The sequence below is a fragment of the Anser anser genome, assembly GCF_964211835.1.
Source record: "Anser anser genome assembly, chromosome: 1".
Classification (NCBI taxonomy): Eukaryota; Metazoa; Chordata; class Aves; order Anseriformes; family Anatidae; genus Anser; species Anser anser.
The window spans coordinates 48572904-48596614 of record NC_139720.1 but is presented as its reverse complement, the minus strand read 5'-3'; the positions used below and the strand labels follow the sequence as shown (position 1 = coordinate 48596614).

The 23711-nt window shown below is 43.9% G+C and overlaps 1 protein-coding gene and 1 long non-coding RNA gene across 5 annotated transcripts in view; one reads left to right on the top strand and one right to left on the bottom strand.

The window, feature by feature from the left end:
- CRADD (CARD and death domain containing adaptor protein) overlaps positions 1 to 18372 on the top strand; it is a 75925-nt gene extending 57553 nt beyond the window's left edge. For all 3 annotated transcript variants that reach the window (XM_083821590.1, XM_083821592.1, XM_083821591.1), the window contains one exon: positions 17855 to 18372. In XM_083821590.1, coding sequence (XP_083677716.1) covers positions 17855 to 18150 — 296 coding nt within the window. In that variant the 3' untranslated portion in view covers positions 18151 to 18372. The remainder of the gene's footprint in view (positions 1 to 17854) is intronic.
- Positions 5 to 17837, bottom strand: LOC310893108. Of its 2 annotated transcripts, none has more exons than XR_014578714.1 (3): positions 11174 to 17837; positions 5758 to 10017; positions 5 to 4272 (listed from the first exon to the last, which is right to left on the bottom strand). It is a non-coding gene; the product is annotated as an uncharacterized lncRNA (long non-coding RNA). The 2 variants fall into 2 exon arrangements; XR_014578715.1 differs by having other exon boundaries at positions 5 to 5880; positions 7156 to 10017.
- Positions 18373 to 23711: the final 5339 nt, after the last annotated feature.

Genomic DNA, 23711 nt, shown 5'->3' with positions numbered 1-23711 from the left:
TAGGTAGTTTTTGAGCATGAGGAAGCCAACGCCCTGCTGCTGGTTGAGGGAGGCATTGAGTTACATCTCGCAGTATCTGGGAGCCCTTCTGCGTTGTGGGAAGGAAGCCTTCCCAGAAGAAGCCGTGCCGCCGGGTAGTTGCAGCATGCCCTTGAAGACTCTGCTGGCACGGGCAGGTTGGGTTAACAGCCAAACTTTATAGGAGGTTCCTGGCCAAATAATAATAATAAATAAATAAAAAAAAAAAAGCAGCAGAAGGAATGAACTAAATCAGTATGTGTTTCCGTCACTGTCTTCTCTGGTGCAGTCCTGCCTTACATACTTGCTAGTGCAAATGAGGTCTGGGCTCGTTCTTGTGTCACAAACAGTTTTTTCGTGGCAGACTCAGTGTGACCAGTGCGACAGGTCGCATTCTGCACCTGGTGCTGTAATGCTCTGAACTGTGGGATTTTCCAGCTGGGAATTCAGATTTCTGCTGTAGCCTCAAAAAAACCCAACCACAAAACCAAAGCACCGCCACCACCGGTTAAAGCGGGAAGATTGTTGTAGGTAGCTAATTAAAAATTGTGTAATGGCAATTATGTAGTCTGGCTAGATATTTACTCCTGAAACACGTAAGATAATAGTTTGAGGGAGAGAATTGGAGAGGAGCTATTTTTGCTTTGGTAAAGAGAGCAGCATTCTTTATTTCTGAAAACAGCCGGGGGCTGGTTTGGCAGAAAAATCTTAAACCAGCAGCCGTCGTGCTTGCCATCTGCTAAGACAAAGCAAGCCTTAAACAAGGTTGACTCCCGAGTAGAAACAGAGGCAGCGTGCAGTGCGTGCACATGCTCACCCCTCCTCAGTGATTCTGGGATCCCAAACTTGCTCAAGCCTCTGCACATCAAAATCATTTAAGTCTGTGGTCCTGGGGACTGTGTCTTGCCCTTCGCTGGTCACTCCTCTCTCTGCCTCTCCTTCCGCACAAGGGAAAGCTGCTTCGCTTTTGTCCAACCCGGTCGTCTCATAATTCACGGGGGCTTTTCTCCCTCCTTCCCTAACATGCGGAGACGGTGGGGATTACACCGGGGGTGTGTAAAGCCAACTGGCAGAAGGAAAGCATCGCAAGCTGTGCTTCCACGCTGGGCTATGGGGTGTGATTTATACATCCTAGACCCCGAAAAACATTTTTTGAAGATGCAGTTTAAGAGAAAAATGCAGGCTGACCTCTTGCCACACACAAGGCTGGGCTTTCTGATAAACAAAGCAGAGGTAGAGAGTTACCAGCTCCCTGCTGCCTTCAACTCCAAATGCCTGTATTAGCTGGGCACTCATGTAGGAAATTTTTAATAAAAAAAATGGATTCTCAACTTCACTAAAATAAAAAAAAAAAAAGAAGAAAAATGTGTCGTGGTGGAATTTTTTGTATGTTTTTTTTTCCAACAGAAGCTGAGGAAATCGTTATTCTCCCTGTCGCTTTCCTTCCCACTTGAAAAAGTGGGAGGGGAAGGAGCGAAAAAGCTAGAGAAAGAAGAAAAAAAGAGAAAAGAAATTCATTGTTTAAAAGTGGGATGGGATTTTTATTACAGCAAAGCTTGCAACACACCTTTGGCACAACAGATTCCACCCATCTGGCCAAAGTACTGCATATTGGGCCAGTATGGACTGTGTGACAGACAACTGCATATTGCACATCTGTGATCAGGAGGGCCTGTGTTCCTCGTGAAGGCGCGGGGGTAGCACACTGCTGCAGCTCCAGGAGCCTTCGCCAGCCACAGCACAAGGCTGGAAAGAGAGGAGGGATGGATGAGACGGCAGGAGATCTAAGCCAGTGCTAAGAGTGGGAGACCAGAAGCAATTCACACTGTGGATTGCCTGGGAAAATCTATTACTTTGTGTAAGTGCAGACGTCAGGATTTGGCTCAAAGGTGTTTTTTCAAATTAATCTCAATGTCTTGAATTCCGCTTTATGAAAAACTAGAAGCAACCGGCAGAGTGGAGGCAAGGTGCAGACTTTGAAGGATGCACGGGTAGGCTGTGGCAGTCAATCTTCTGTCGTCTTGGTGTAGCTTTTCGTGAAGGCAGCAGTTCCTTTGAGAAACGGTCGTGACGGCACCTGTGTCCACAACGAGAAGGTGCCAAAGGCCCACAGTTGCCTTAGGAAAACAAACCACCAGGGCTATTGGCGTGGGTGAAGCACTTCACCGACCTCCGTGCAGCATGACATGCGTCACACAGAGGGACCGCTGCGGTGGTTGTGTATCGGGGCGTTACCTGCAAAGGCTGAGCAGCGGGAGGAGGCAAGGAGCAAACTGCTTGTGGCAGGAATGCCTCACAGACGGGAGATACTTACAGATACCTTAATGAGTTACCGGTGGTCACTGAAGTTATGTGAAACACGGTTGGGTGAAACCTCGCTGTTTCCATCCAGCAGTTTAAGTGTGGGGGAGCTCCTCTGTGTAGAGCCTCAGCTGCATGGGTCAGGCGTGTCAGGAGGACCTGCACTGAGTACAACTGCAAGATTGGAGCCCCAGCCTGGTAACAAAGACGTGTCTGACAGAGTCTCTGTATCATTCCAGCCCTTCTAGCTCAAAGAACTACTGACCATCAGTCTGCTCCCGTTGCTTATCAGTATATCACTGGAGTTTCAAATTCCAGTATTTTCAGTTCCATACTTACAATGATTTGGGACAATTTATTATTTGCATTTCTAGGACCTCATAAATTAAGCTTTATGATTAAAACAGCAGAGGCATAATGGATCTCCACCAGCGTCTGAAGATGGACACCTGTCAAAGCAGTGGTCATGAGCAGGAAATGGAGTGTGGATGACCCGGATTGTTCCTTACTGTCTCTCTGCTCCCTTCCAATGCTTCTTCTTCTTCACCTGTGTAGGCCCGGCTCCTCAGAGTTGTTGGAACTCTCTGATGGCATTCTCTGCATACATAAATTCATACGTGCGAAGCCTTTTTCAGGGTCTAGGCCTGAGATTGAAAACTCTCCAGCACAGCGTCTGTCCTTCCTACATGCTCACATTTAATACAGTGAGGCCAGTCTCACTGGGATTTTCCAGACAGTACAGTGTGGAAGCCATAAAATACAGTAGTTCAGATATAAGCAAGGCTAGAAGGCTGTTGGGTTAGATTTCCTGGAAAGCCTGGGATGGTGTACAAGTGAGGTAATACCTAAAACATCTTCAAATATATTTCTAAATCAAATGTTGCACAATTAAGTTAAGGCTTCAGAGGAATAAAAAGTAGAGGCAGATTTGCTTTTCTGTAGAACAGGGCAAGTGCGTCGTATTTAATGATTCCCATAGAAAAATGTGAACTTCAAATTAAAGCCACAGTTGTGTTGTCAGTCTAACAAAGTTTTATCATATTGGGACATACAGAGCTGTAGGCCCTTGCATAAAGCCAGTGGAGTTCTCACCATCTCTTTCTAGCAGAGTTTTGCCTTTCCCTAGGTTTTCTCTTTTAGTCTAATAGGTATATTCATGCAGTAATTACACTTTTTCTCAGGGTCAGAGACCGATGAGCACCAGGGCTGTGCTGCAGATTGCTTCAGCTGCCTCCTGCTGTCCCTCCGTGAAGCTCTGATCTTTTTTGACAGATATTCTCAAGCTGTGTTTCTTAATGAAACTGTCTTTAAAATAGCAGTCTGTGGGGCTACAGAGCTATGATTTTTTTTACAGTTGTGTATCTGAAACAATTTTATATGTTGTTTGAAATTGCTTCATTAAGCTGAACACAGTAGTTCCAAACACACTTCTGCTCCCTGTAGGCAGCGTGCTCCTGCAGCACTTACAGATGCAAGCACCTTTGGTTGCCTAAGTTTCTCCAGTTGCGTGTGGAAATAATTGCAAGACACAAAGAACAATATTAAAAATTCCTTGTGCTTTCCTTGCTTGGTTTATGGCAGAGGTCTGTTGAGTCAAATATTTTGTATCTGGCTTGTTTAAAGATGACTGCTGTCTTCTTGTGCTGTTATTGAGATTCTTGTCCACAGTTTCACAGCCTATCTGCACAGAATTTCCTGAAACCACTTGAGGCTCTTTGCAGTTTTTGCCTTGAGTATCCCAACTCATTCCGGCAATTTTGGAAGTGAAGACCTTCATAAATCTTTAGATTCCAAGGTGTCTGTAGCAAGAACTTTTCGTGGTGTGGCTAAAGAGTTAAGACAATTTATATGTATAAATAGCAGTAAATAATGTGTCTTAAAAGGCCCGAGTCAGAGGTACTTTCACATTCTTGTTGACCTCTTTCAAGTGGACAAGAAGACCTCATTTTCAATCTAAAAAAATTAATAAAGATGTTTAAATAAATCAATCTTACATCTTTAGGACAGAACTCCAAGGCTTCATAATCATCTTAGAAAGCTGGGATCTCACAAACTGAGGGAAAACTGGAGCATTTAAGCCAAATTTTCATCTGTCTTCTGCACTTGAACTTGTCAACTTTGCACATGAACCCTCTGTACCTGTTATTAGCATATTTATGCACACTAATGTGCAAGTGGAAGGTCAGGTTAGGTAGCAGGGCTCTGTGTAGTTTGCTACACAGTAAAGTTTGGTTCACATATGCTGATGCGGTATGTTGTATTTCCTCAAATGGAAATTTGAGGACACTTTCTCAGAATGTGTCAGCCTTGCATCTCAAAAACATTTGGTTATTCTTACTGCAACCCCCACACAAAATTAGGTAACATGTTTAGCGTGAGGCTCGAAATATTCAGCCTTGGCTAACACCGAAACCAATTAGAAGGTCATTGCTTCTCCACGTGTTTTATTTCTGTATTAAAGTCAAGCAGTACCTAGCAGTTCCTCTGAAAAAGGAAGGAAGAGAAAAACAGTGAAGTTTGCAGTTCTAGCACAAAAATTGTCAGCATTATAAAAAGCCCTGATCTCTTTGTTTATGAGTTTGTTAACTAGAAAGATGTTTGCTTAAGAATTTTTTTTTTCTTCTTTGAGATTGCTTTTCCATTTTTAACTCTAGGAGATAGCTGTCATGTCAAGAACAGTTGTGGAGCAAATAAGCAGCCCGTCTTGCTTGTTCGTAGCACAGTTTCAGCTTTGGCTCACATGGGGATACAAACATAGTTTGTATTTCTGCATCTCTGGGACAGAACAGAATTGTCTAGTTTCTTGTTTTGCCTTTTGGTTTTGTTTCAATCTTACTTAGGTTAAGCATAGTTATGTAAAATTCCCAAACCAAGTAAAACAAATCTTTTATGGTCTGTCTGATCTTCCAGCCTTTTCATTTCTGATGTTAAGACATTTTTATTTCTGATTTGCTACACACAAAAGCCGAAGTGACTGAAATTTTGATACTGGATCAAAATCTGGCAGTGAGTAGACTAGAAAGCTGTGAGGGAAAACATTGTTCTGTATGCGTGAGATAGGAAAATTAATCATCTGAGCACAAAGTTTTTTGATGTTTATGTTTTGTATAGGAATTGTGCCACTAATACTGGCATAAATCTTATACAAATATCCCAAGTAATACACGTGTTTGCTAATAGCTTGTTTGATTTTGAACTTGCTTCAGTTGCTTTGGCAAAATACTATTCCTGAGTGAGAAAAAGAGTAATAGGGCCCACAGCCTTCAAGCGCATGGCTACGGCAGTGAGTCACCTCATTACTTTCAGTACTGCCTTGGGACCTTTAATGAGCGCAGTTGGTCGGAGTGCCGTGTCCCCAGACAGCCACGAAGCACGCCAGCGAGCAAATCCTGCCGGGCATTAGATCAGTACTGAGTAAGAGGGGAAAGAAATACTCACCGGCCCCCCGGTCGCATAAAGTGCTCGGTGGAATAGGTCCTCTGGGTATGCAATGGCTGCACCCACTGTCCTCTTTCCATCACTTTTCCTCAAAGGGTGGTGTGCCAGTTCCCTAAACCAAATCTGTGGAAATGAAATTAAAAAGGGAGTGAATTTGACTTGCAGATACCTACGAGACTTTCATCTTTTTTATTAAGAAATTTGAAATGTTCGTATGTATATATATGCACATATGCACACACAGATATAATCTGACGTTTGCCTTACAGATCATTAAAAGTCCTTTGACTGTGACCTTTTAAAATTACTGTCCCATCAGTCAGCCGAAATTGCTTTTAGGCAGTACAGCTGTGTCAAACAAGTCATGAGATTCCCGATAAATTTCCCTCAAATCTTCAAGTGACTTGGCACGAGAGAGGGCAGGTTGTGATGCTGAACCTCCCACTCCTTTGGAAATGCAGAGGAGCAGATGATGACACCTGAAGCTCCCCTTCCCGGCACCTATGGAAAACCCTGCCTTGTGACTCGGGCTGCTGAAACTGGGGCTTGGCATGCCAGGCATAGCGACCGGCCGTAGCCGAGCAGTGTATTTTAGTACCAGTTTTCCTGTGGATTTTGAAATGTCAGAAACTCTACTAAAGTTCATAAGCCTTTAAGGAAAAAGGCCCTGACACAAGAAAAGGAGGGAAAAAGAAACAGGAGGGATCTAAGTCCACGTTGCTTACCGAACTTTGTGAAGTCTTTTGGACCTGTGCAAAACGTTTATAGAGAGACACGCAGCTAACCTGTTGGTAGCACTTTGTTTACTTGCTTCTCATGGGTGTAAATGATTAAATAAAATGCCAAGCAGTGAAGGATTCAGCATAATGATAGCACTGTTTTAGCTTGCTCTGCATGGCTCGTTCTATTAATATATGTTTGTGGTCAGGAAGGAACGCAGTCTCACTTGGCTAAAATCTGAAACTCGGTAAAGCATAATATGTGCAGTATTAATTTTGGTTTGACACCTGCCAGGCAAAGATCTTCACCAGCCAAAGGCATTCTTCTGAACCGAGTTCCATCTGTTGTGCAGATCTTTGATTCTGATATTTCTGGCTTACTGAAGCCAAAGCAAAAAGAAGAGCCAGCTCGAAGAAAAATCTCTAGGCAGAATGAACAGTTTTATCAAGGCTAAGTATAATGGCTTGTTGTCATACTTGGTTTAAGTCCTGCAAGGGAAAAATGTGTGACTGGTTGTGTTACATAACAAAACAGCCCTTCATGCTGGCAGCGTTAGTTTTGTTGTTGCAGGAGAGAAACATCCACAGCTAAGTCCAAGCGCATGATTTTATTGTTGAAATGCTGCAGCCTTTAGAAAGATTTCTTGGTAGGAAAGTTGCTAGGAAAAAAAATACTTACTTATTGTGCTCAGCAGATAAACATCCTGTAGATTCTGCCGTGGTTCTTACTTGCAAAGGAACAGCAGCATTAATACTTGCCTCAGCTCCTTGAAAGACAGCTCCAGCTATTTAAAATAAGCATTCAAGTGGTTTCTGTCACAAGAAGTTAAATTTCAATCCCCGTGACAAAAGTTGCATGATGAGTTTGTCACGTAGCTGACAAAATAATCATTAATTGCTCCAGTTGTCTTTGTTTTGCACTTAGAGTGGGTGAGTTGCTCTGTCAGAGCTGCCCTGCCCACCTGGGTAAACATTTGCTTCCTATGGAACCACGAGAAGTCTACTGCGAGTATTAACGCGCTTTATGATCGTCATGGCTTCGTACAACCATCCACCGATTGTTAATTATTATTTGTGATAGTACGGAGAAGAGACTTGATTGAGGGAAATGATGGCTCTGTATGGTTCAGACTGGTAATTAATGGTTGAATGTGTCATGAGTATTATTGAACTCCACTGAATTCACTAAGAACTGCAGAGCATTCAAAATTACATCGACACTGGCGTACTTTAGAATGTGATTTTCAGCATTATTTCTAGTGTTGACTCTTGGTGTGACAGATGGCTTGTAAGCCAGGGACTCTTGTCTCTGCTCTATCACGCAATCAGGTAGCTTTGTGCTAGCAAATGGGTGCACCTGGCTTCCAAAAGCATGGGCACACCTGTTCTTTCCATATAACTTTTCAAGGCATATTGGGAAAAATCTTTGGCCACGATCTGAATGCTCAGTATTTGTATTTAAGCAGTTCTTCCAAATAATTCCTAAAAGCTCAGGTGTTCCTGAGAACTTTTCCATTAACTAGACGTTGCTTCTTTCCTTAGTGTGACATTCCATGCTTGTTCATGAATTTATACCAAAGGTGTCACTGCAAGGATGCAGTCATTAGCTGTGGCTTCAGTGCTGGTGCATATGGCTTATTTACAGACAACAATATGGAAATCTATAGGAAATATCAAGCAAATTTTGCTTCCACTTCAGGTACTAGAGCAGTATCAAATCCTGCAAAAACTAAAGAAGTATAAAAACACAGTATAATTCAGTCCAATCTTGTCTGTAATGCTTAGTTAATCCAGCCTAAAAAGAGAGCAGGTATTATAACCTCTTGTGTTTGTGTTTTCGTTACACAGATATTATTTTCCTTGTATACATCTGTAGCCACCATTTTATTTGTGGAATCATTTATCTGATTTCACGGTATGCAACTGCAGAGAAATACTAGATAGGATTGTAATTCTTTCATTTTTCACGCAGGACACAGAATAAAATCCACAGTATTAGCTGCTGAAACTTCATCCCTGCTCTTCCCAAAAAAAGCAAATGAAAAGTGAAACGTGGATCTGTTTCAGCTCCTCAAACACAGGGGTTGCTTCCTATGGCTTGAAAAGGGTGAAAACTTAAGACAGCTTGGATTTATTTAGGGGATTCCCTGTCAATCTGTTTAACATGGATTAAACATGGGCTGGTACTGAAGGCCATCAGTAATACTGCAGAAATCTGTGGAAGTACAAAACGTGTAAGACACATTACAGAAAAGTTCAAGAAAACTGGGCAGCTACTGGAACTGATTAGTGAGAATACAACTGAAAACTTTTGTCACAAAATCTGAATGTTTATGTTTCAGGTTTTAGCAGTCTGTTGCCACATCCGCAGCTACTATGCAGTCATTAGCAAGTGATAAAGAATACATGAACTAGCTGCTGCTGGTATCGAGCCAAATAGGAACATCTGCATTCTTGAATTGCCTGTAAATTTACAAAATTTTATGCTGCCTTCTTTTCATACCCCGGTACCAAAAATGCATTTAACGTCACAAAGCATGGAGCTTTAGAGAGCACAAAGGAGAAGAGAGTGCCAGTGAATGAAGATATAGGTACCTTTTAATTACTGCAGTAATGCAGAATCCCCGGAGGATTTTGGCAGGAAGGAGTTGAACTTGGTACCATGGGTGGATTCTGCTTCACTTGAGGGAGACCATTTAAAGTTGCCATAGATTTGATTATTGCAAAATCATGGCCACATTTTTTTTTCTGCATGTTGACTGCCATGGTATTAGATTCAAATTTATTTAAAATAAGACAGAGAACTTCCTATCTTGTAGTGCAAGTTTAAAAAAACAGCACGATGTGGAAGAACACGGCCAATCTTAATAATTTATATTTACTTTCATTTTGATTAGTGTCTTTGATAATTTAATTATGAGAAGTGGAAATGTAAATTACCATAATAGAAGTTCACTTATGCTAAGTGTATTTTATGATCACTAATTGACAGAGGTTGGATTTTATACATACACATTCTGTATATTAATGACTATGTGGATTCATCAGACCACAAATTATCAATTTACAGAAACTTTAAAATCCTTCAGTTGTGAAGCCTACCTATGGCATACACTCAACATAAAATTCTCTGTCAATTTCGTTTTGCTGTAGTGTAGTCAGTGGAAAAAATGTGCAGCATTCTACCATTGGTTTATTTATTTATTTTTTTAAATGTGCTTATGGTACAGGTTCCGTTCTGTAGTTCAGTCTGAGTATTTAATTGTCCGAGATTTGATTTTGATTGCATTAGAGGAGATAGTATATATTCTGGATTTATACAGGCATTCTTGGGAAGCTAATTGGACCTGTTGTTCCTGCAAAGGTGTAGGTTTTCCATCCCTAGGATTTTCCCATGTTGATTCAGTTTTGTGGAAGGAGAGGGACTTCCCAAGCAGAGATCATCGTATACTTGGCAGTCATCATTAAATGGTGTCCTCTGATATACTCAAACGGGTTGAAAGAGGTAGGCATGGCTGTCTCTTTGGTAGTGAGCAAAAACCTACAGAGGAGGCAACAAGCACAAAGAAGTGGAACAATGACCACAGTCTGCGAACTTGACAGAGAAACAGCTGCACACATGCTAAAAGCAGAAGGCTGTACATCTTCTCTAAGTCATTTTTAATCTTTTTCTGTAAATTATTTTAATCTGAGAGTATTAGCCCTATGTACAGAAAGATATCTATAATGGGGTCAGCTGTCAGTGTTCAGGTTTTACAGGATATGGTTCCGCTTTTCTTGCTCCCTGGTAAAACACTTTTTGATCCCCAGTGACACCAGGAGGTGGACCATAGTGGTTTTCAATATACTTTGGATGGGTTGCATGATCCATGTTGTTCACAGAGTTATAGAAAAAATAGCTCTACAGTGATATATGGAAGAGAAATATTTTTCCATGTTCCCTGGAGCATGATTATTTGGAGCTGTTACAAAACACCAGTGTTCTCTTCCCTGCCTTTGAATCAGTCTGGTGTTTAATTAGCAGCAACAAGAAGAAAAACAACACCCAAATTATACAGCAGGGGTTGGTTTCTGGATAGTCTGTTCTACTTTTTTTACTGATCAGTGATTTGAGCTAGTTTCTCATGTTAAATGGGTCCTGAATCAGACCTTCTGAAGTTCACAACAAGGAAATAACCTTATGGTGCTTCATTACCATTTTTAATTTGCACAGGACAGAATAAGCGCTGCAGTCCCCATGCAGTGCTGCCAAATGCTGTATATCTAGCATGATACTTTCCCATTTGGCACTCCAGCCATCCATTGCCGCAGGTTGGCTTAGTGCTGGTGAATTTGGATGTGCTGTGTGAGGAGGGCAGGCATTTGCCTGCGTTCCGCCTGTTAGAACAGGGCTGGGAGGGAACAGCTGAAGAAAGCAGAAGAGCAGCGCACAAAAGGAGGCCCACTGTCACCACCCATCCCCTTTTGTAGCAAATCCAGCCAACCCACCCCCTGCAGTTATCCAGCAGTTAACCTGTTTTTTCCACCCTTCTCACCATCACCACCTTCACCTTCTGGTCTTTGACTTCAGCACCCACTGGGAGCCCTCAAGGCTCGTAATCTCTTTCCCTTTTATCCAGGGTCTCTGGCAGCTCGTGAGGGGCTGCAGCTCTCTGAAGTCTCAGCTCCCTCCTTTACCAGGGGCGCTACACACTCACCTTCCAATTCAGGTTCTGCAACCCCACCTCAGTGCTCTTGAAAGCTTGTCCCAACCTGATCCTCCCAGTGCTGTTCTGCTTCATGACAGACCCAGTTTGGCTGTTGTGCTCGGGCCAAGGGGATTACACTTTACAGCGAATCTACACGGTTATACGCAAGTTGTTTGCTATTATGACATATAGTCATTAAACGATTTCTGGAACATAACACACCTGCCAAAATACACAGCACACAGTCTGGCAACCACGGTCATGCCCGTTCAGGATCCAGCACTGTGTCCGTGGTTCATACTAGTTGAGTAAGTGTGCTGCACTCGGAAGGGGCTGGAGGGGAGCAGAGGCTGGCACAAATTCTTCATTATATGTGTTTTCCTTTAGCTGAAGAGCTCCAAATGTGACTGGCTGCTGGCGCATCACTGATGATTGTTCTGTGGAGTGTTGTTGCTGGGAGCTCCCAACATCTTTGGTGCGGTTTCCTACTGTATTGCTTACAGTGCTCTCCTCTTCTGAGGGCCATTGTATGTACGCGTCTACCCCTAGGAGCTTCTAAATCTGTTGGCCAACTTCAGGAAGCCTGCCTAGATGCTGTTGTGAAGAGAACTGATTTCATGAAGTTCTTGAGAATTAGTAGGCAGCTGGAGAGGCCCTGTGAGGAATGTGGCTGAAGCAGGAGTCAGTCAGCTGTAGGAACAAGGCTTCTTGGGTTGTTGCTTGTGGGACTGCTTGCTCTAACTTTAGCACTTCTCAGGGAAGAAGTGTACTCCAGATGCCAGGAAAGTTGATTAAAGAAGACTCTGAAATGCTTGCTTTGAACTGTTTAGATATTATGAGCCGGTTCTGGTTAGGGGGTCAAGTGAAAAATGTTAGGGACTTGAGTCCAGATCACTGAAGGACTCCGTACACCTACCAACAGGAGATGCTGAGGCCAGATGCATACCTAAGAAACTACTCCTTTCTGCAGTCTCATTCCCAGCTGTGCAAGATGTGAAGTCCAGAATCACCTGCCTATTTGCAATGTGATAATACAATAATTAGAGCGTTCGCCTAGCATTGTTTCAGCCAAGGACTCTTGCATTCAATTTTGCTGTGTCTCAGCATACCCCTTTCTTCCCAGGAGAGTTTTCTCTCTCTCCACTAGGCTCCATTCTGGAGGCTAAGGAGTGTTCTTGACCCTTCCCAGGGAAATCTTTCTATTTTTTGCTGGAACAATTTACCTGGAGAAAGGAAATGAAGTGGAGCATGTCTGTGCATCTCGGCATTAGGATGTACAGCTCAGAGAGATCAGGTCTCCTTCTTCCTTCTTATCCAGTGAGTGTGTACGTGGTCATTTTAATAGATAAAATACAGAGGCGGTGCTGGGAGAAGAAACCAGTCCCCAGAACATCCTTTCCCAAGGGGCAGATTTACCAGCAGTTATTAGATAACAAGTGGGCCATGTTATCCCTGGCTCCCTAATGGTATCCTGAACTGCTATGGAGTTGTCCTCACAGGATTAGGTGGTAGCTGATTGGGACTTTTTCATCATTTTGGATTCAGGTACATTATTTCCATCAAAGTACCTTTTACATAGCAGATGGCAAAAGCCAGAAAGTCTTTTTTTTTTTTTTTTTCCTTTCGTTACATCATTACATCATGTAAAAATGAATTGACTGCGTAAGGGAGGAAGATCTCTGAAACTCTTACAGATGCTTTTTGCCACACACAGAGAAGCCATACTGCCATAAAGGAGAGTGCTTTGTACAAAACCGTAAGTCATTTTGGGCTGCTGGCGGTTCTGAGGAATCAATTGGGTACTTTGCAGATCACCCAAAAATGCCTTGATGCTTTTCGCTGCTGTGCCCTATGCTGGAGCCAAGCTCATTTGATCCCTACTGAGTTCTGTCGATATAGAGAGCAAGTCAGTTCCTTGATGATGATAAAGATTTCCCAGTGGCTCAAGACAGCCATCAACTGAGATGATCTCAGCTTTTCTTGTCACCTAGATGGTGACAAGAAAAGAAAAAAAAAAAAAGTGAAAAAAAAGTTTTTAAGTGATTCAAAGCCCATTTTCACTGGACTTTATGTTACATCTTCCCACTTCCGCCAAAGTGGGGCAAGCTGGAGTGAGTTCCTTTTCCACCCCCCTGATTGTTACAACATCTTGTAGTCTCATGCTGGAAGCTGGAAATGTCCTGAAGGAAAAGAAATGCAGAAGTGGCAACCAGATGCCTTTGCCCCAGCCATATCTTTGGTATCTGGGTTACTCTGTTTTGTCTGGTCCATATCTCTGATAATTTCTATTTATATCCAGGTCTGTTTCCTGTCCACGCTCACCAGCATGGCCGTATCTCTCTGTGCAGCGGTCTGGAAGCACACATGTACACACAGGCCAGAAGTAGTTTTTTTCAGCTGGAACAGATGGGATAAAGGTTTAGGGTGGATGAGCTTCCTTGAACAGCTAGAGCTGGTGGCAAGGAGCAGGTGGAGAAGGGGAGAAACCTGTTCCTTTGTGCTGCGACTTCGAACAGAAGGAGCCGCAGTTCTTCCTCTGGGTCTGTTCCTACTCCAAAACCAGGGTGAATAACATCCCCCCTGCTTCCAGCCCTGAGAAAGGTGTTTTTCATGGTTCCAGTGTTGCTCCAGCAATCTGGCAGGCAGACCCAGGTCAGCTCGCTCCCCAGCAAAGAGCTGTCAGCTCGCCGTTTCTCAGGCGCTTGGTGGTTTTGGTGTGAGCAGCAGCAGGCTGGGCTCCCTCTCTCCACAGCACGCAGCCATGGCACTTCACAGCACAGACCATGTCCACAGCTGTTGTGGTCTTTCACTTGGTGTGCTCACCAGAGGTAGAAACGCTGCGAATGATCTTCCCAGGGAAACCCTTCATCACCTGCCAGGTCCCTGTGTAAGATACTGTTCAGAGCACTGCGGCAAGCCTGATAAGAAACAGGCAGCCCAGTGACACCCTGGATGCCATTTAGTTCTCCTCTCCCCAGGCCCCACTTCTTCCAACAGTGTGGAACAAATTCTCTGACCCTAAGCCCGCGTCTATGTTGTCATGTACATCTTCACAGGGGATCCGCCTAAAGCTAGAAGAGCTTCGGATTTATGCAAATTGAGGTCTCGGTTTCCTAAAAGTAGTTCTCAAATGCAGTCAGAGGATCTGCATAATTGAAACTTTTTCTATAATCTTGCTGCCTCCCTCAGCCTGTTCCTGACCAATGCAGATTATAAGTGAGGGTCTATAGTAAAAATAACTTTACAAAGCCGTCTTCAATGTTTTTGCAGTGTGTCCAAAGCAGCTTGGGTGCTGAGGACTGAAAATGTATTTCCCTTTTACCTGAAATGCCCTTGTGTTTATTAAATTAAGTGTTATTAGTCCTAGATCATATCCAAACCTTTATATGATTTTGCATTTGCCATAACGAAATGGTCTCACTAAATATTTCAGTATGCCTCTAAATAATGTTACCTGTCATGTAATACTTGTCTGGAGTTTATCTCAGTGACTTTGTATGGGAGCTGAAAAAGAGCTATCACAGAAAATAAAATGGGCCTAAAATAACAGGCCTTTGTATTAAATTTAACATTTGGCTTCTGTCCCAGAATTTTCTGCATCCGTATTAGAATCAGATGCTAGCTCAAGATGAAAAGATTTCCTGGATGGTTTTTATTCTTATTCTTATTAAAGGGCTGATAACAGGCTGAAGGCAAGATACTTGTTGTAGTAAAAAAATCTGCCTGATATCAAAGGCTGGATGGACAAGCTGACATGTATTGTCGTTAGGCCTCCCTGCTTGATCATATTTCAGTACCATAAAATCATTCTGCTGGATGTAAAAATGCCAGTGTGCGAGCAAAAGGCTCAGGCTGGCAGGTCATACTCCTTGGGGCACAGGGCTTCTGCCTCGTAGCTGACCATGGGACAACCCAGGGGTTTAGTATGAGCAGATTGTTGGCACGGTGTAGCTATTTTTATTGTAAATTTTACTTGTTCTCCAACACTTGTGTTCATATTTGCATTCATGAAAGGCACTCGGATGTCCTGGTGCTCCTGTGGGACTGGCATCACGTGTAATGCAGGACAGCCCCACCAGTCCTGCTCAGCCTTCTTCGGAGAGCAGTGTTAGGGCTGACAGGGTCACCTAGGTCCTGCCTCCTTTGCCAGTGTTGACACCGCCAGCAGCACGGGCAGCTGTAGGCCACGGGGCCTTGTCTTCACAGACGTACCTGTTCCAGTGCCCGCGGATAAGGCCTGAGGAGATCGGGTGTTCCTGAGCTCTGTGACGTGGCCTGGGGCCGCCATCCCGGCACGCACCCTCTTGTCTCACGATCCATTGAGGCCAAAAGGTGGCCTCGATGCTCAGCCTTTGCTGTCGTAGCTGGGACAGCCTGGGCTGTCTCGGTGACCTGTGGGGAAAGCGGTGCGTCCTGTGCCCTGCTCCCAAACCAGCCGCTGCCCCAGTTCCTCTGGCAATCCGGAGACAAAGATCAAAGTGGCCGGGGTTAGTCCCGGCGGGCAGCTCAGCCGCACACAGCTGCTCGCTCGCTGTGCCCTGGTGGGATGAGGGAGAGAATCAGCAAGCTATAAGTGCGAGAACTCACGGGCTGAGATAAGGACAGTTCAGTGGGTAAAGCAGAAGCCGTGCAGAAGCAAAGCAAACCAAGGAACCCATTCGCTGCTTCCCATCGGCAGGCAGGTGCTCAGCCACTTCCAGGAAAGCAGGGCTCGTCACGCAGAGCGGTTCCTTGGGAAGACAAACGCCATCACTCCCAGCGTCGCCCCTTCCTCCTTCTTTACCCCAGCTTTATTGCTGAGCATGGCGCCACACGGTGTGGGACATCCCTCTGGTCAGCCTGGGCCAGCTGTCCTGGCTGTGTCCCCTCCCAGCTCCTGGTGCACCCCCAGCCCCTCGCTGGCAGGGCAGCACGAGGAGCAGGAACGGCCTTGGCTCTGTGCGAGCACTGCTCCGCAACAACTGAAACCATCCGTGTGTTATCACCACTATTCTCATCAAAAATCCCAAACACAGCACTGCGTGAGCCTCTAGGAAGAAAAATAACTCTATCCCAGACAAAACCATGACACCTAGATACTCTTTAGAAAGCAATTTTGCCTTTACTCACAGCATCTCTGTGCAGCACTCATGTATGATTGGGCTCAAGCAGTACAAATGTTCACAGGCGCTGGGTATTCTATGCAAAATCGTTTTGTTTTTGAGGAAATAAAGGAGTGGTACTTTCAGGTGTTGCTGCTCTGCTGTGGCAGAGACTGTGAGCATGGTATGGGAGCTATAAATTAGATTTTGCAAAGCAGCACTTCTGGAGGGAGGCTGCTGCTTCGGATTGGCAGGCTATAATTAGCATTTTCCTGAGGATATTTTTGCTCTGTTTTGACGCAGTATCTTCAGTGACAAAAGCAGAGTAGCAATTGCAGCCAGCATTGACCGTTCATTTCAGCTTGTGATCTCAAAAGGTATCAGAGACTGAAAATGTTTTACAGATACGCTGCTTTTCTAAATGCACCTTTTTAAAGCAGCTGGTCTGTGGTTTGAGTTTGCAGGCAGAGAACCATTTCACCAGCACTGGGTGTTTACAGCATCGACGTCAACATCTGAGCTTATACCCAGCGATCCTTTTATAGTCAACGGAGAGAAATGTGCATTTTTAGAGGAGCAATTCATCTGGTCTATTTTAGACATCTTCTTTCTGATGAAATGGATTGTCTCCTAGCAGAGCCTGTTTCTCTCCTTAGCAATAATTAATCATAGCATGATGAGTTCAGGAGGGGCTATCTATAGTTGGGTGGGATGGAACCCTTGCAGCATATTTCTGAATAGCACTGTCGTCTCACTCTGCTATTCACACTTTTTTAATTAATTTGGTTTGTTTGTTTGTTGTTTTTGAAATGACCAGATTGCCATAGCAAAGAGATCACTTGTATTTTTAAGAAATACTTGGCTCGGTACCTAAGAGATTTTTTTACCGATGATAATTACAGCTACATTTATGCTTTATTTTGGGAAACCGTGTTGATGGCTTGTTCCTATGGGTTCACCTGAACCATGCTTATCAGTTTATTCAAATAAAAGAAGAAGAAAAAAAAAAGATGGATTTGCCACATATGAGAGGGCACAAAGGGTAATATATTCTGGTAAGCAGCATCTTAGGAGACAGAAAAATTTCTTGTGAACAGCCATCAGCAAAAAAATGGGGCAATACCTGGTAACTAAGGAATCAATTATCTGTGAAGTGTATAAACAGAGAGTCACACGACAGGAGCAATAAGGTATTGCTGGTCCTGTATTTGTCATTTGTCACTGTTTCATACTCGTACAACCAGACTGATTTTCAGAAGGTGCTGACTGCTGGAAGCACGTTCCTTTTAAACCTTTCTTGTTCACTACCCCAAAATCTATAATTACTTTTGAAAGTCTTGGCTTCAGAGTAGAATTCTGATATCTGGATTATTGACATTCAGAAGCTCCAGGCTCTCTAATAAGGTCCATTGAGCATTAGTTTTCCTCTAATTAATCTTCTGGTTGATTATGTAATTCATTTTTCTGGTTGAGTGTGCATTCTGTTTCTCTAGTTAATTAATTCTTTCACCTCAGCTTTGCTTATTCTCTCCTTTGTCAAGGTTTTACATTAATATTTGCAGCATTGCCTAGAGACATGTGTATGCATATTTTTCTTTTTTTTTTACAGACATAACTGAAATTGCACCATGTATTTTGAAGAGCTCACCAACAGATCAGCAGATGAACAAGCTTGCAAAGAGACTGGGACCTGAATGGGAGCATATTGTTCTGTGCCTGGGTTTGTCCCATACTGACATCTATCGATGTAAAGTCAATCACCCTCACAATGTGCAGTCACAGATTGTAGCAGCATTTGTCCTGTGGAGACAGCGTTTTGGGAAAAAAGCAACAATCCAAAGTCTGCAAGCCGGTCTGATGGCAGAAGAAGTGGATCCTTCTGTGATACAGTACATGCTCGAGTGAAGCCTTGCTATTGATTGGGAGCTTTCACACACTTTGCTAAATTAAATAAAGAGGATTCACGGAGATGTATTGAAGATCTGGTGCATCAAACTGGAAGAACTGGGATTGAGAACTGTGATTTTATTAAGCTTATACATTCCAGTTTTCTGTAGCATCTTGTGATTTATAATTCCTTTCACGCCAGATTAATTTTTAGCAGGCATTAAAAAATGGATCACTCTTTCCTGTTCGCTTTTGTACTGTTCCAACGGGGATATAAGGTGACACTTAAAGTCCTTGCAAGCAGGAGGCCCTGCAGTGAGTTCAGCAAGGTTTCTGGTTTCATTGCGGGCACAACACTTGGTTTAACCTATATTCTGGACTGTATAGGAGCCTTTTTTACTGTTGTTCCGTGCTAGTTCCCTGATATCCCAGTAAGAAATGAGAATAATCACTGTTACTAATTTAACAATTTTATAACAGTTATTGCAGGTGGCCCATTTCACATTTGTTGAAGTTTTAGCACATACAGTTTCTTGCTAGGGTAGATGGCTGCCACCTTAGTCTACCTTTGAAACTGGCCCCAAGCGGAAGTAACGGGAACATGGCATGCCTGTGAGGTTTTTTCCCATTATTATTTAATGGATGTAGGTTTCTCCAAGGAGACGGGCACTGTGCTTGTATGCTGTCTCTAAGCATAGCATGGGTGGGGAACTCTCTGGAAAGATATGCAGCAGAAAAATGATCACAGGATGGGCAGGGGATGGTAAACAGAGCAAGAAGGTGCCTATGAAATGAGATGACTTCTAGGTTGTCTATGTTTATCTCAGCTAATAAACTGGAAGATAAGCTGATGTCCAAGGGGTCTTTGCAGTATGGTATATATCCAGGAGTGGCCAGCTGCTCTCTGAGACCTGATGATAAGAGGCTGAGTGAATTTAAATTCTTTCTGGACACTTTACTGTACCTTAAATTAGGAACAAAGTTTGGATGCACGGTTTCCAGGTCTATTTATGAGCAAGTTCTGGTAGACCATTTAATCTATACAGAGTCATTGCCAGATAAATTCCCATCTTATAGGATCTGGCCCATATAATTTAACAGATTAACAGCCTTGTCAGAATTCTATACTAGAGAAAGAATGAGCCTTTTTGCCTTTTTCTAAAAATTCTTCTTCTACACAGATTTTTGAAGAGTTTTCCTGAAGATGGGAAATTAGGAAAGACAAAGAAATTTTAAGGACATCCTACCTGCCGTGTATTTCAGAAGCATGGAAACAGAGAACATATCCTGGCAGGATCAGTTCTCCTGCAGGTCCTGAAGCAATCTGATGGTATTTTAGTCTTCTGTATACAGATCTGACCTTCAGTAAATCATGATCCTGTTATACCTCACTCAGATCTTAACTAATTATATCCTATTACAGCTACTTACAGAGTTTAAGTCTATCAGGAAGTCCAAAATAAACAATAAACAATTTAGGCCTTGTTATTTATTTATTTTGCTATTTCATGATGCTTTAATGCCAGCATATACTTTTTGTTGAAAACCATCCTAGAGCAGGTGTAGAGACATCTCACAAATTCATGTAGACAAGGCTCGGAGCAGGGGATGTGAGAACTCTGAGCCTGTTCTGCTGGGACTTAAGCAGTAGTGTGACTGGCACGTTAGGGAAGAGGGGCAAAGCAGTGTCAGTGGCAGCAGCTTGGAGGAACAAAAGCTGGAAATGGGGAGCAGGAGAAACTACTAAAAGCCTGACTTACAGGAGAAAGCTCCCCATCACGTAAAAGCAAATACCTTATCGTGTTCTGAGCCAGCACGGCCCTGGTCTGAACACAAAGGGGTGGCCAAGAGAGCCATCCCCGGTTAAACCAGCCTGAGCACAGTGCTCGGAAATAGGACCAGTCCCGGCAGTAAAGCAGTGTAATAGTGGGTGTGCTCACAGGCCCTGGTACTTTCTTCTTTGGATTAACTTTGGATTTTACTTTCTTCTTTTGCAAGACCAATGTCAGATTACCCATAACTAGCCCATATAGAGCATTTTTAAGAAAATAGTTTGGAGTAGGTATGAAATCTTATGCCAAAGAAGCCTTCCTAACAAGAAAGGTATCCTTCCAGGTATCTAATATGGACCACTGGAAGCTTGATGGGTCACTATCATAACAGGTAATTTCTCCATAGTCTTTAAACTGATCTTTAAATGGGCTAAATTCTGCATCCCAGCAGTGGTTCTGAAACGACAAGAGCCGGGACTAGACAAGGAATTTAAAACCTGGTCTCTCGTATTGTAGAACAAAGCGCTGAATTCATAATTTATAGTTACTTTCACATTCCCAGGCCCTAAATTAATGCTGAAATACTTGAGCTGCAAATATTGAAGGGAGAGGTTTACTTATTTTATGAGACAGTTTCCATTGCTGTTATTTTTAAATTCATGGAAATGTTCCTATTAGACTCTTCAGTTTTACTGAAGCTTGTTTTTACACCACACAAATACAGGGACACATTTAATTTGACAGTAGTATTCCTTTAATCCAGTGTATTTTTCCATCCATTTAAAGATGTTTTTCTTCTGTATGTAATGCTTTATTTTACACAAGGATGCAATTAAGACAATTTAATTCTTCAGATGTATAGCAACGCCTCTCATTCTCTCTTAAGCCAGCCAAAAGATCTTAAAAGGCTTGTTCTTCTCTGGCTAATTTGGGAGCAAATGTTATTCGTTTAAATGTCACTCACAAGGCAAGCCAGTGACTCCAGCTCTCATTGTTCAGGATGGAGGCAGCCCCGTGAGCGAGCGCCTGTCCCTCCCTTTGCTGCACATTGGGGTGAGGACATGGGGCTCCCTGCCCGCCACACCTGGTGGCAGCTCTGGTGTCGGACCCCAGCCCTGCCTCGGCCACTGCTCGTGGTGGGCAGGGGGGCCTGTGGCCACCTTGACCACAGGTTGGGATGGGGGCTCAGCAAGGGGCAGGATATGGCCAGCAACAAGTGTTTTCTGATGCACTGGGGTTTCTTAGCTGAAGCTGAAAAAGCCTTTCGAGTGAAAATTGTGTGACCGCTATATTCTGGTTTGTGGCAGCGTTTAGGTGGCCTGAGAGAGGAAAGCAAAGTGGCCCCTGATGGACCTTCTACAGAAATGGATGGCTTGACTTCTAGTCCTTGGAAAAAGCAGCCATTGGTTTTCTTCCTTGGTCTGTAAAGGAGAGGTTGAGATCCCACTTAAATTCTCTTCAGTGGTAAGCAGGCTTTATAAAAGCTGTTTTGTACCCTGCGAGTACAGGTGGACTTTTAGCACAGCGATAGCAAAGGACTAAGAGCACTACTTCCCACCTGCACCGAGCAACACGGGCTATCACAAAGGAGGGACCTCCTCGGGGCGCAGGCGGGTCAATGAGGCTTCATGCTGCTCCGAACAGTGCCCGGAGTGTAGAGGAAAACTGAAATGCAGTCATCTTCGAGCTGCTGCTCCCAGATCATGCGGGGGGAGTTTCCATCTTGAGTCATACGCTACAGCAGCCATCAATCTATGGAATAAAACATTTTGCTAAAGGCTGGAAAAATAAACAAAGTCATATTATATTCAAAGAATATAAAAGGCACACTGATCTGATCTAAATACAGTCATGCTGCCAATTTTGTTTCTTAATGGAAACAAAAACAATCTCTGAGAGCTAATCTATTTATAAGCTTCCATATTCTCAATAACCACAGACTAATCTCAACACACAGCAGAAGTAGAGCTGAAAAGGCAGTTCCTAAAAGGTTTGCATATTTACAATGATTTTTCTTTCTGTGAATTTACAATGAGTGTCCAAATTTCACTAAACGAAAATAATTTTTACTTTCAAGGTGCCTTTCTATCACTTGATAAATAGACCTAAAAATAAACCCAGTGATTTGGCTTTTTTTTTTTTTTTTTTGGCCTGAATACAATATTTTTCTGAAAAAGAGGCACGGTTGCTGGAAACGGAAATAATCCTTCAAAACCTCTTTCCAGATTAAAAAAGTATGTATTTTAGCAGAATTCACTTTTGAAGCTGGCATTTTAGTTGTGAGACAGATGAATTGGTAATTTCCCCTTGAAGCTGTCAGGGAGGGCTGAACGATCAGTGTAGCGGAGCGGTTACTGAAGGGGCTGATGGCGCGGGAAGGCTCCTGGCACTTCTGCAGCAGTGACTGCATTAAAATGTCTGCACATGCTGCAGATGCCATTTCTGACATGGATGTCGGATCCAGGCCCCAGAAGCAAGGAGACAAAAAGTCTCTTATTGACTTCAATGCGCTTTGGATTAGGCCGTCTCTAATTGGAACCTGCTGAAGCGTGGTACTTTTACTACCTCCCTTTGAAAAGCAGTCTTTATGAATTTGGGGCAATAAAAAGTGAAGGCTTTTTGTGGGTGTAGGAAGCATTCTGGGTTACGGGGTCCTTTTTTCTCTGCCTCGAGTGCTACTTTGCGCTATCCACTTCAAAATCAGCGCCATGAGACAGGAAAAAGAAGAGAGGAGCAGAGAAGGGCACGGAAGACAGAATGAGCCAAGTCCTTGACCAGCCATCTGCCCAGAAGAGGGACAGGCACATAGACCTAGAGTGGCCGGGGGGGCGCAGTATCCAGCACACCTTGCCATGGCCAGCGTTACGTCCTCCTGGGGTGTGCAGAGCAGGCACCAGCCTCACGGATGCTGCCCAGAGCTCTTCTGCACTAGCAGCAGGCTCATTCAGGATGCCCAGGAGCCTCCTAGGAGCGCCTTCCAGAGCACCCAGAGGCTGTGCCCGCCTGCTGGCTGCCTATTGCTCTCAGTGAGCGCTGCCATCACCCTGCCCGAGCAGCGTGTGCCCACCCACCACACGTACCTGCCCTAGGGGCTGCTGCCGCAGGGCACGGCCACCAGTGGGCTCGGGGCAGGGGAAAGCCTCAGCTGGGAGATGTGCCATCAGCAGTGCTTCTCCTGCAGGGTGTATTTTCAGGGCTATTTCCTGACAAACAATGTTCTTTTGTTGTTTTTTTCTGGGGGGGTCCCGTGGTAAGGATCCCTGCTGTTGGCCGTTCGGCAAGTGCAAGCCAGTGAGCTTTGGCTTATTTTTAAGGGAGCCATTAAGTTATCCTCACAAACCAGAGCGGTTTCTTCGCGCACGCACGCTGAGCACCGTTCCCTAGGAAGCAGCCACACGGAGCTTCTTACGCTCCGCTGACGTTCATTTTGATTTTTAGCAATACCTTCTTCGTCAGGAGCGTGATGCTTCCCGGCTCACACAGCACAGCCCCGTGAGCTCCAAGTGCTCCCGCTCAGCTGCGGCTGGCAGGGACGAGCTGATGGCCCCATTCGTCGTGGTGGTACCTCGGCAGGAACAGCACTGGGTGTACGCAGCCCAGTCTCTGCCCTCGAGATCCTGAGGGGCACCCAACAGCCCTGTAAAAAAGGATAGGAAGGCATACTAACAGGAAAATAGGTAACTTTCAATGAGCTGAGCAGGCAGACCCCAGTGATACTGTCTTCTGTGAGGTAATTTTATTTTCATGGACACTTTTGCTAGGCTTTATTTAAATAAGAAGGCAGTTGAATAACTAGAACATGTGGAG